General features: G+C 41.4%; 1 protein-coding gene across 5 annotated transcripts in view; it reads right to left on the bottom strand.

Moving 5' to 3' along the window:
* Nucleotides 1–12,206, bottom strand: part of PEAK1 (pseudopodium enriched atypical kinase 1) — an 81,103-nt gene that overhangs the window by 11,703 nt on the left and 57,194 nt on the right. For 3 of the 5 annotated variants that reach the window (XM_081207566.1, XM_081207568.1, XM_081207567.1), the window contains exons 3-5: nucleotides 7,912–8,108; nucleotides 6,400–7,148; nucleotides 5,437–5,526 (exon numbers count right to left, since the gene is read on the bottom strand). In XM_081207566.1, the coding sequence (XP_081063692.1) occupies nucleotides 5,437–5,526; nucleotides 6,400–7,148; nucleotides 7,912–8,108 (1,036 nt within the window). Of the gene's footprint in view, nucleotides 1–5,436; nucleotides 5,527–6,399; nucleotides 7,149–7,911; nucleotides 8,109–9,608; nucleotides 9,726–12,206 lie in introns of all 5 variants that reach the window. The other 2 variants (XM_081207571.1, XM_081207569.1) reach the window with 2 other exon arrangements.

The following is a 12,206-nucleotide window of genomic DNA, read 5'->3' as shown; positions in this document are numbered from 1 at the left end:
CCTCTGGCTGGGGCGGGACGATATGGGATCGAGGGGGCAACTCCCATCTCTTGCGGGGGTGCAATTACTGCCAGCACCGTCCGTTAAGAGTTTGGGTGTAATCTTCGATACCTCCCTCTCTATGGAGGCGCAGATTACAGCTATAACAAAGGCGGCATTTTTCCATCTCCGCCAAGCTAAGCAGTTGGCCCCTTATCTCTCTCGCCCTGACCTAGCCACTGTGATCCATGCGACGGTCACCTCCAGACTGGATTATTGTAACTCGCTCTACGTGGGGCTGCCCTTGAGACTGACCCAGAAACTCCAGCGGGTGCAGAATGCCGCGGCGAGACTCCTTATGGGGTCTTCGCTGCGAGAGCACATTCATCCGGTATTATACCAGCTGCACTGGCTCCCGGTGGAGTACAGGATCAGGTTTAAGGTGCTGGTTTTAACCTTTAAAGCCCTATACGGCCTAGGACCCTCGTACCTACGGGACCGCCTCTCCTGGTATGCCCCACAGAGAAACCTACGGTCTGCAAATAATAACACCCTCAAGGTCCCAGGCCTCAGAGAGGTTAGGCTGGCCTCAACTAGAGCCAGGGCTTTCTCGGCTGCGGCTCCAACCTGGTGGAATGCTCTGTCACAAGAGACTAGGGCCCTGCGGGACCTGACATCTTTCCGCAGGGCCTGCAAGACAGAGTTGTTCCACCAGGCCTTTGGTCAGGGCGCAGCCTGACTCCCTCCTCTGGCAACCTGCACAGAATTTTGTTTAATCGGTTGCCATTAATTTGATTTTAACTAATTTTTATAATGGAATATTTTTAGAATGTGTTATTATTTGATTGTTTATTTGATTGTTGTTAGCCGCCCTGAGCCCGGCTCTGCTGGGGAGGGCGGGATATAAATAAAATTTATTATTATTATTATTATTATTATTATTATTATTATTATTATTATTATGCAAATGAAGGATCGAAAGTGACGTTCAGTGATTGGATAGTTTGTATGCAAATGAAGGATCGAAAGTGACGTTCAGTGATTGGATAGTTTTAGAAAGTTGCTACAGTTACGTTGTTCTGGAGCTCTATATAAGCAGGCTGACTGAGGCCTTCAGTTCAGTTCTGTTCCAGCTTACAAATAAACAGCTGCTTTGGAAGAATCGCTGTGTCGTCTGATATGTTCACCCACAACTTAACACTTCTCAACCAGAGAAAGAGGAGCTTTGCACTGAAGAGGCAAAAATGGAATGCTCCATTAAAATAAAAAAGATTCTAGTCCTCATGGTTCTGAACAGAGGGCTGATTTCATTAGGAAGCTACCTTATGCAGACCAGTATAAGATAAAAACATGCAAATAAAATAAAGCACATAAAACTTGAAGAGGAAAGGGATAAAAGCTAATAGTAAAAGTGATTATAACTCACATCAACCTAAAACAAAAACAAAAGACAAGCAGTTAAAAGTGACCATAAGGGAGGGAATGTGAAGCAGCACAGGTCTTGCATCATGGGCCTCCAGTTTAGGCCTGGTTTGTGCCACAAACCATCCTTCGCAACTGAGTATGTGACATCTGGGTTTGGGATGTCTTCTGTTGGGTCTTTCTAGCTCAGTATTATCTACACTGACTGGAAGTGGCTCTCTGGGTTTCAGGAAGGGGGCAATTCCCAGCCCTACATGGAGATGGAACCTGGAACCTTCCGCATGCCAAGCTGGTGTTCCACCACTGAGCTATGACCCTTGTCAAAATAGTTGTGTTCCATTATTGGAAGGAGAGAAAACACCCAATACTACAGAAGCAGTAAAAGATGTCTGTTTATCTGATATTTTGATCATTTTAATGGATTGTATCCAGTGTTACTCAAACTCACAGTAGACTATTGAAATGAACAGGGTGGTAGCCAAGTAAGTTCCACTCAAAGTAAGCCATGCATCCATTCATTTCAATGGGTCTGCCCCAAGCATGGCTCAACTTGGATGCAAATTCATGGTTCAGCTCTGAGTAACAACTTAGTTGGATTCAGAGCATTATATTTACTGTTTTTATTGCTTTTAAAAATTGAACATGCACACTGCTTAGAAATTTATTATTATTATTATTATTATTATTATTATTATTATTATTATTAAGCAGTATGTCAATCTTGTTGAATAAAAATAAGTAAATATTAGCTCCTGCTCCAAAGCAAACACACAATTGAGCTCAAAGGACACAAAAAGTCAAATATTTCCAGGTTCAGATCAGTGAGATTTTGATACTGCAACCTGCTTTTTATTTTAATGGGATGGACACCCATGAGAGGTGGTGGACTCTCCTTCCTTGGAGGTTTTTAAGCAGAGTTTGGCTGGCCATCTGTCATGGATGCTTGAGCTGAGATTCCTGCATTGGAAGGGGTTGGACTAGATGACCCCCAGGGTCCCTTCCAACTCCAAGATTCTGTGATTCTACAATATGCAGTTTGGCTCCTTCTTGAGCCAAGGCAAACTATCCTGGGGTAAAATCTCTCATTCAGAAGTTAACTGTCTATATAATCCTTCAAAGCGCAGGTGCAGAAGTGGTAAAATTGGTTGCCTATATTCTCTCTGTATCTGAAAATAGGGCACCATTAATTGAAACAGCTACTGTTTAGTTATTCTTACATCCATAGGGAATTTCTGTCATCATAATTGATAAACTGAGGTGGAGAACGGGTTGTCAGAGGATGGACTGTCTGGGTAATAAAGGAAACATCTTACAGCTCCCCTATCTTTTGTATTCCAACTCCCCCTCATCATTATAGGATGCAGATTATAATGATGGGGTGAGCACAGGTCTGTGTTATGTATAACACAGCAGTGTAGGTTTTTTATAACAATAAATTTTATTATGCAAGTCAGAAGCTTTATGAGAAAAGGATGCTGACTTTGAGAGTACAGTGGTACCTCTGGTTATGAACTTAATTCGTTCTGGAGGTCCGTTCTTATCCTGAAGCTGTTCTTAACATGAGGCGCCATTAGTGAAAGTGCGTCTCCCGCTGAATGCGTGCCTCTGGCGCGTAATTTCTGCTTGCATCCCAAAGCAAAGTTCGCATCTGGGAGCAACTGCTTCCAGGTTAGCACAGCTTGTAACCTGACACTTGCGCAACCAGAAGTGTTTGTATCCAGAGGTACCACTGTACTACAGTGGAACCTCGGGTTGCAAACATGATCCGTGCAGGGGGCACGTTTGCAACCCGCAGCGTTGCAACCCACAGCGCCGTGTCTGCACATACGCAGGTCGCGATTTGGCGCTTCTGCACATGCACAAAGCGTGATTTAGTGCTTCTGCACGTGTGCAAGCACCGAAACCTGGAAGTAACCCATTCCGATGCTTCCGGGTTTAGCACGGTGCACAACCTGAAAACGCGTAACCTGAAGCGTCTGTAACATGAGGTACCACTGTATTTTAAAGTTTCACATTGTCTTACAAAGTATTACAGTAATTCCTGTGCTTTTGTTGCTGAAAGGAGCTAGGATGTGAGCAATTATAATTAATCTATACCACCCTACAACTTGACCTACTTAGCAAAAAGAGGGTAAGATGCTGTGGAGCTTTATTTCTGCCATACCTGAGAAAAGCTTTGTTATTGTACTTAATCAGAATAAATGGCACACTCACGAACAAGTCTGGGTGTATTTTGACAGGACATCAATGTGTAATATTTAGGCATGGTTTTAAAACTAATCCATGGTTCATTCTATTTCTACAAAATAATCATGGTAAGTTAAATAAAAATCATACTATCAGTTTCTCAAGGAAATCAATTAAACTTGTTCTTATCAAGATGAAATGAGAACCATGCCTCCAATTAGTTGAGCTGGGCTCCATGCCATAGAAGTAACTCAATACGGCTGCACCTGCTGAATATGTGGCCTACAGGGCATCATTTCTTTATCTTAATGGGATCCTTTGTACATGTTTTGCCACTTGTGAATATTTTTAAATCTAGTAGGCAGCCCTGTGTTATGGGTTCACAGCAAGATCGGGTAATTTTTGACCTCAATAAATTGGACAATTTAAATATCTGTTTTCAATACAAGTACATTGAATGTGATTTTATATTACAGTTGTATGTAATAGAATCTACAGAATAAAATTAACACTTGAGCTAAACTAAAGGTCTGTGTAAAACAGATTTTATTCCCTTTATAAAGTTTATGACAAACCCAATTAACATCTTGTAAAACAGCACTTGGCATGGAACCAAGTATTATGGAACATTTATATGGTATAGTCCTTTCTGTATGACTGGCAACCGCTGAACCTTACAGGGTGGTGGTTGGCTTGAACAGAGACTTGGGGCTCAACTACACGTCTGCTTGTCCCATGCTTTTAGGCGTGCGTCCGAGAAGTTCATCTTTGGTCCCAGGAAAACCTGCTGTATACTGCTGAATTAGAACAAAGGTAAATCGGGTTTTCTGTGGATTGGTGCTTGTTCTGAATCAACAGTAAACTACAGATTTTCCTGGGGAAAGCGGTGATACAAAAGAAAAACCTCTTGAGTCCATGCCTAGAAATCACGGGACAAATGGAAGTGTGGATGAGCCCACAGATAAGAAACTGTATTGGGTCATATGACCTTGCATCTTCCTTGGCACCAATGGTCATCTTAGGCTGCTGCCCAGTTCAGAGCATTTTGGTGCACTAGGCTTTGGTATACTGATATCTTACCCCCACCCCACCCCTGGTACACCGGCAAACATTTGGTAGATGACTTCAAGAGATCTAGCTCACACTGTAATCTGGAGACAAACTCCACAGCTAATGCCTTGTTTCTAAACTTCTGTTTCTGGCAAAGGCTGTTGAGCAGGAGTACAATTTCTCAATTTGGTTTGGTTTTGAATTCCTGTCAGTCTAGATTTTAGCTTGGGCATAGTACTGAAACCATGGTTGCAGCTTTGTTTAACAGTTATCTTTCAAAGAACAAAGGGTGCCTTTGAAAAGCACTGTCAAAGTCACCTCCATTGGTGAGATCTGCATAATTATTTTCGACAATACTCTTCAACATGTCAGATCCAATTCCCAGCTTCAACATCTGTAATTCTGCAATGCTTTCTCTTTCTCTCATCCCCTTCCCTTCCTGCTGGTCGCCACATCCTGCAGACCCTCTGCAACCAAAACTGCTAATGTGAAAGTACTCAGCAGCAGTCATGTTGGGTACTCTCTCCCACAGTGCACTGTTCCAGAATGTGTATCTGATTAGAGCCTTGCACATGTTTTGTACTGAAAACCCTCCCCACCTGGCTGCTTTTCATTCCTGAAAGTGTTGTTTACTGCAAACAGTAGTATCAGGGGAAACAAAAACCAAGCAGGCAGTGATTTTCAGCAGAAAACCTGTGCAGGATCCCAACTGAGAGCACATTTCAGACTGGGACCCTGCAGCTAACTTTTCTTCAAATTAAAAGTGACCAGGAGAAGCACAATTGTTAAATACCTGACTAATACAGTATCAAATGCAATTTGGTCCTTAGGTGGTGAAATCATAGTTCTGTAAGTCCTTGCCATAAAAAGTTTGCATCCAATTGCAATCTGTAATGTATTTTTAAAAATATTATATTTTTCTGTAAAATTATGTATTGTATTATCCTAATTTCTACATTGTAAACCACTTTAACTTTAATAAAATAATGTACATTTTTGAAAATAAATAGAAACAAAATAATTTAAGTTGCTCCTCTGTATAAATAATGGAAAAGTGTAGCTCCTCATATACAGTAACTCATTATAACAGCAGTATGCTAAATAGGCAAGAATAGTTTTTTTGTTTTAAAAGTCAGAAGGGTAAAAAAAACAAACAAAGGGAGGCCAAAAATTCACTTTAAAGAAAGAAGGAATTTGGGGCACTAACATCCTCAGGTTTTGTTTACTCAATGCATTTCTGAAGGGTCATTGGAGGGCATTTTCCCAGGACCATCCTGGAAACATATGGAATGGAATGTATGAGAAAGGGCTTAAAGAATGATCCTAAAAATTGCTGCTCTAGCAAATAAAAATTTATAACAGGATATACAAGCATGTAAACCCAAATATGGCCCTAAGCTAATAATAAAATCCTGTTATTCTGCTGCAATTATTTATTTATTACTTATTTATTGGATTTATATACAAGACTCCATCCAGAGATCTCAGGGTGCTTCACAAGATAAAAATACAATTATTTAGGATCAGGATGAAATTACTGTTTTGAGGTTGTAGGTATTGTTGTTTATTGTTTTAACTGTATTGCATTTTTATATGCTGCCATAAATGTAATATTTCACTAATTAAAAATTCACTAGCTCTCACAAAAGAACATGTTTCTTTGTAACCGCTAAGCACAAAGTCAATAGTAATGAAGCGCAATGGACACTAAGTACAGTTCTGGAATATGATTAGTGGAGCGACTCTTTTTAATTATCTTACCTTGACTGCATAGTTGTTGAGTGGATCTTTTGCATAAGAAGCTGGGTAGTAGACAGCATCACCAGCCTCACAGCATGGCTTGTCACTGGTTAATCTGAAGTCTGACCAGCTGTCTAGCCCAAATCGAAGCTGATCTTTCTGCCCAGACATGAAAAGGTCTTCACATTTGGCAGACAGTTTCTTCAGGGAATCAGTGTGAAGGCTTCTGATTCTGCTCACCACCTCCCCTCGGTTTTCAATTCCCCTATAAAGTGCTTGTCTCTGTGGTTTCTGGACAGTCTTGCCATGTTTGCTGTGGGTAGCATGTCTACCTGACAGAAACTCCATACTACTGGAACACCTGTCTTTCACACCGATAGCAGTTAGATTGGAAAAACCATTGGCTGCTGATGAGATTGCCAGTCCCTTTTCTGGAGGCCTGTCCAAGGAATCTCCGGACTCATGGTCCATTGCCTTGAATTCGGAGCTGACAGAAGAGCAGGCACTGTTTGCATCCCAGTTGGTGTCAATGTCATAAGTTGGATTGGCCATCACACACAGGCCACTTTCAAGGGCCTGATTCTGGTGTTCATTTGGAAGTGGTTCTGTGTGAGCTCTTATAATGGTTTTCTTTGGCAATGGAGGTGGTGTGGGATGTAAGGTAGCTGTCATGTCTGGGTCAGATATTCCCCCAAAAGCAATGGCATCGTCCAAAGCCCCCTTTGGTTGCCGCGGTTGCTTTGGAGGTATCATAGCTGCTCTGGATTGCCCTATGTGACAATAGAAAACAGTCATTGTATTTTTTTTACTTAGAAAGATACATATGCACAAGACATTTTCATTGAGAGAATGAAGAGGAGCATGAGTATCTCAGTTTAAGGCTGGACAGGAAGTAATTCTTTAGTGGGAAGACTGAAACTTCAGAACCTAAACCAGTATCACTATAACAGAGAATATACAGAGAGACTGCAATTATTTGTTAGGTGTTAGTCATTGCCTTGAAGACCTAAATAAAAATCTGTATTTATAAAAACATAGTTGGAATACAGTATATAGAAGGCAAATGTTATCTTCAGTTAGAACCATGTTCAGTTGAACATTTGAAGCCCCATAGCATTGTAGCATTGACTTCCTTAAACCTTTCACATCTCCTTCTAAATATACTCATTTAGCACCTATCAAACATGTTCTTAAAGTCATCTACATTTTTTATGGTATAACTATTGCTGAGGTCATTGCACATGGGGTGCTGGAGTTTTCATTAAAATGGATTTCAAATAAAATTTAACTCAAAGAGTACATAGAACATTTAAAAATTAAATCTTTACTTCAAAAGTTTGGGAGGCACAAAAAGTTAAGCAACAATATTTATTTTTATGAGTTCTAAACACATATAAAGGTCTGTTTGTTCCCATAAGAACATTAAACCAATGCATATTCTCATAACCAGTTTTTCAAGTGAATGTGAAAAACTAGGACAACACATAAAGAAATAAGAAACGATATATTTCTGTGCTGATGCAAGGTGCTTACCTAAGTTACTATATGTAGCGCTGCAGGCACTCACATCAGAAGAATCTGACATTTCCTCCCTTTCCTCTTGTCCTTGTGGTATTTCGGGAGGGGACAGGGGAACAAGGGACGCATTGCTGCCACTTTCCTGCTTTTCAATTGCAGATCTTGGAATCCGAGGGGAACCATTTTCCAGAGTTTGTTCATCAGGCACTTGACTAAAACAAAAGCAAAAGTTCCAAATGGGACACCAGCAATGTAAATTCTTTAGAGGACTGCAGTCTCAGTTTTACTGAACTGATTCATGGTGCCGCAAAAAGCTGTTGTTTTGATTTTTTCAGGGTTTCTAGCTTAAAAGCTCCTGAATAGTCAAAGATGTATCCATGTTCACTACCACATTAATGGTAGATAGTATTTAAAAGTATACAGTGGTACCTCGGGATGCGAACGGGATCCGTTCCAGAGCCCCGTTCGCATCCTGAAGCGAACACAAGCCACGCCTGCGCATGTCGCCACTTCCGCGGATGATGTCATTTTGACCGTCTGCACATGCACGCGTGGCGAAACCCGGAAGTAACACGCTCCATTACTTCTGGATTGCCGCAGAGCGCAACCCGAAAATAGTTAACTTGAAGCACATTTATCCCGAGGTATGACTGTATATTGCTACCATTAACCAGTTTAAAATAAAAAAAGGTTAGGCCCAGTATTTAACACTGGAGAGGTAAGCATTCAAAACTCCATAAAATGCATCCTATCACTCAAGGAGAAAAGATAAAGCAGTTTCAGATCTCAGTCAAGAAAACTGAATACACTGGCTCATTGTCACTTAGCATATCTGTAGTATTCAGCACAATGTATTAAACTAAACTAATCATGCAAAACAATAACATCATTTATTCCAATCAGAGAAAGGCTGCAATCTTATTTAAAAATCTATATATACCAATGGTTCTAAATTATTGTCCAAAACAGTGCAAAACAGGACATGGAAGTATACAGGGTTTATGCTGTATCTATGTGAAGGAAGGCAAGGTTTTATCATTAGAGAGTTGTCAATGTCAACATAAAATTGCAGCCTAAAAGTGGTTGATCAAAGTACAAAATGCAGCTCACAAGCAATCAACAAATTAGGGCAACCAATGTTTACATATTACTGAAACCACCTGTACATGCTGGCATAAATCATCCACAAAAGTTAGCAAACCTAGACAGAAAAGTCTTCCCCAAAAGCTTGTCATGTTACTGAGCCTTTCATTACTGATGTCTGTTTTATTAACATGTGAAAACCAGTGTAAACCACAACATATTAAGTGTAAAACAGTGCATACAGCAAAGGGTTAGTCTATGTAATTTTCCACATATTAGGACACATTCAAAAATCAAATCTGAGAAGTTGTAAATTCACTTTGGGAACAGAGGCATGGAGGAGACAGTGTTTATCAAACCTTATAACACCCCCCTTTTACTCACCAATAGATAGAGCTAGTCTTTCAAAACAGCCTTCCTCTGATAGCTGTGCTATTTTGAAACAAGGATTCCTGTTACAGGATAGTGTCTCTAAAAACATTTTATTGATTGGTGAAGTACAGAACAGGCTCCTTTCTAGCCCCCCAGATATGTGAAATTTTTCTACATATACTTTTGAGAAACATGCTGCCAAAGTAAATCAACAACTAGTAAGGAAGAAAATTAAAAAAGAAAGAAGAGGAACTCACCCACTATATTCACTCACACAGTTCCCCATTAAAGGCAATTCTCTCAGAGCCTTCTTGAGCCTTTGAATCATGTCTCGAAACTCTGGTGAAGCATTTATTCCACAGGGGTTGGGTGAGCTACAAGTTGTGAAAAGCTGTGAGCAACCAGGACTGAACTCTGCCTAGGAATGATCTCACCTAGTGCACCTTGATGTTTACCTCCAGGGGATGGTCTGGGGAATGTGCCAGAACACCTCAGGAAAACCAGCAAAAGCCAAGCCAAAGCCGTGCCCTCTTAACCCTCTCCTGACTACAGCACACAGCTGACATTGTTTCAGAATGGTTTCTTTGGCCAAGTCACTTAACAGGCTGACAAAGTCCAAAGAGCAGTTGCTATCTCCTTGGCAAAAAGAATACATATGAATCTGCTTTAAAAACACGGTCACAGAAACAGGGACACACATCGATTTTAGAACTGCAATCATGCGGCAACAGTCTTGATGGAAGGAGGAAACGTCTTCCATTCCCTGGTCAAAGTTGTAAAAAAAGGGAGGGGTTCTGGGAGAGCCTCTGTGGGTAACGCACAGAATGTGAGATTTTCAGTTCACCACTCAGCTATATACACTATACCATGGTAGGCAAACTAAGGCCCAATCGCTTTCTAAATCCAGCCTGCGGACGGCCTGGGAATCAGCGTGTTTTTACATGAGTAGAATGTGTGCATTTATTTAAAATGCATCTCTGGGTTGTTTGTGGGGCATAGGAATTCATTTATTTATTTTTTCAAAATATAGTCCGGCCCCCCACAAGGTCTGAGGGACAGTGGACCGGCCCCCTGCTGTAAAGGTTTGCTGACCCCTGGACTATACCCTTCATATCTGCCTGCGGACTGTCTCGCCAGAGTGGTGCATGCTCTGGTTATCTCCCGCTTGGACTACTGCAATGCACTCTACGTGGGGCTACCTTTGAAGGTGACTCGGAAACTACAACTAATCCAGAATGCGGCAGCTAGACTGGTGACTGGGAGCGGCCGCCGAGACCATATAACACCGGTCTTGAAAGACCTGCATTGGCTCCCAGTACGTTTCCGAGCACAATTCAAAGTGTTGGTGCTGACCTTTAAAGCCCTAAACGGCCTCGGTCCAGTATACCTGAAGGAGCGTCTCCACCCCCATCATTCTGCCCGGACGCTGAGGTCCAGCGCCGAGGGCCTTCTGGCGGGTCCCTCATTGCGAGAAGCAAAGCTACAGGGAACCAGGCAGAGGGCCTTCTCGGTAGTGGCGCCCGCCCTGTGAAACGCCCTTCCAGCAGATGTCAAAGCGATAAACAACTACCTGACATTCAGGAGACATCTTAAGGCAGCCCTGTTCAGGGAAGTTTTTAACGTGTGATATTTTATTGTATTTTTGGTTTTTATGGAAGCCGCCCAGAGTGGCTGGGGAGGCCCAGCCAGATGGGCGGGGTATAAATAATAAATTATTATTATTATTATTATTATTATTATTATTATTATTATTATTCATATCTCAAACTAACGTACCTAGTCCAACCCCCTGGCATGCCTGTTATGAGCATGTGTGTGTCTGAGGGAGAGAGAAATTATGGTTCAAGCCCCACATTGGGCAAAAAATTCCTGCATTGAAGGGGGTTGGACTAAATGATCCTGGTGGTCCTTTCCAACTCCAATTCTATGCATATTACCTTGAGCTCCTAAGATAAAAGTTAGCATAAAGATGCAGCAAACAAACAATAGTTATTTAATTTAATAACTCTATACTACAAATCCTGATCGAATCTGGACTGGCCTCCCTGCAAGGGCAAATACGAGCATCCCAACACCCACTGAAGTAAAGGAATATCAATCCCAAAATAGGAACACAGGAAGCTGCTTTAGCTTAGGGGGGTGGGGCTAGCCAGGTTTCTTTGCCCCAGGTAAAGCCTCCAGAGGGGTGCCAGCCTCTGTGTGTGTGTGTGTGTATGTGTGAATATATATATTCTCTGTGTGTGTATTCTTAAATCCACCTAGAGATGCCAGAAATTGAACCTAAGCTCTTTGCATGCAAAGCTGGGAAGTGGGAAGCAGCAGGGACTGAAGAAGGAATGAAGAGCCTCCTCTTTCTTTCTTTCAAAAACAAAAAACCCCCACAAGTCTTTATTATTTTCCAGCAACTCAGCACTAACAGTCCAGAACAACAAAGTTTAAGGGCCTCTCATTTATATTCTCTTTCAAACTATAAGAAATGTCAATCTGACATGCAAACTTCTCTCACTAGAAGTAGCAAAGACCTGTATCTACTAAACCTAAACTCAACATAAGACAATGACAATGACAATTTCTGATTCAGGCACAAGAATCAAGCGAAGAGGCTAGAGTTCCAAACCGAGGAATGAAGTTTTACAGGTGATATTAATTTTACTGAAAGCTTTAATCTCTTAGCAATTAAATGAGAGAAGTATGACAACATTTTGACTTAGAATCATAGAACTGTAGAGTTGGAAGGGACTACAAAAGTAATCTAGTCCAACCCCCTGCAATGCAAGAATCTTTGCCCAACACTGAGCTTGAACCTACAACCCTGAGATTAACAGTCTCATTATCTACTGACTGAGCTATCCCTT

This window comes from Podarcis bocagei (assembly GCF_964188305.1).
Source record: "Podarcis bocagei genome assembly, chromosome: 9".
NCBI classification, from domain to species: domain Eukaryota; kingdom Metazoa; phylum Chordata; class Lepidosauria; order Squamata; family Lacertidae; genus Podarcis; species Podarcis bocagei.
Note: the sequence above shows the minus strand (reverse complement) of the source record. Positions and strands in the feature narration are given on the sequence as shown.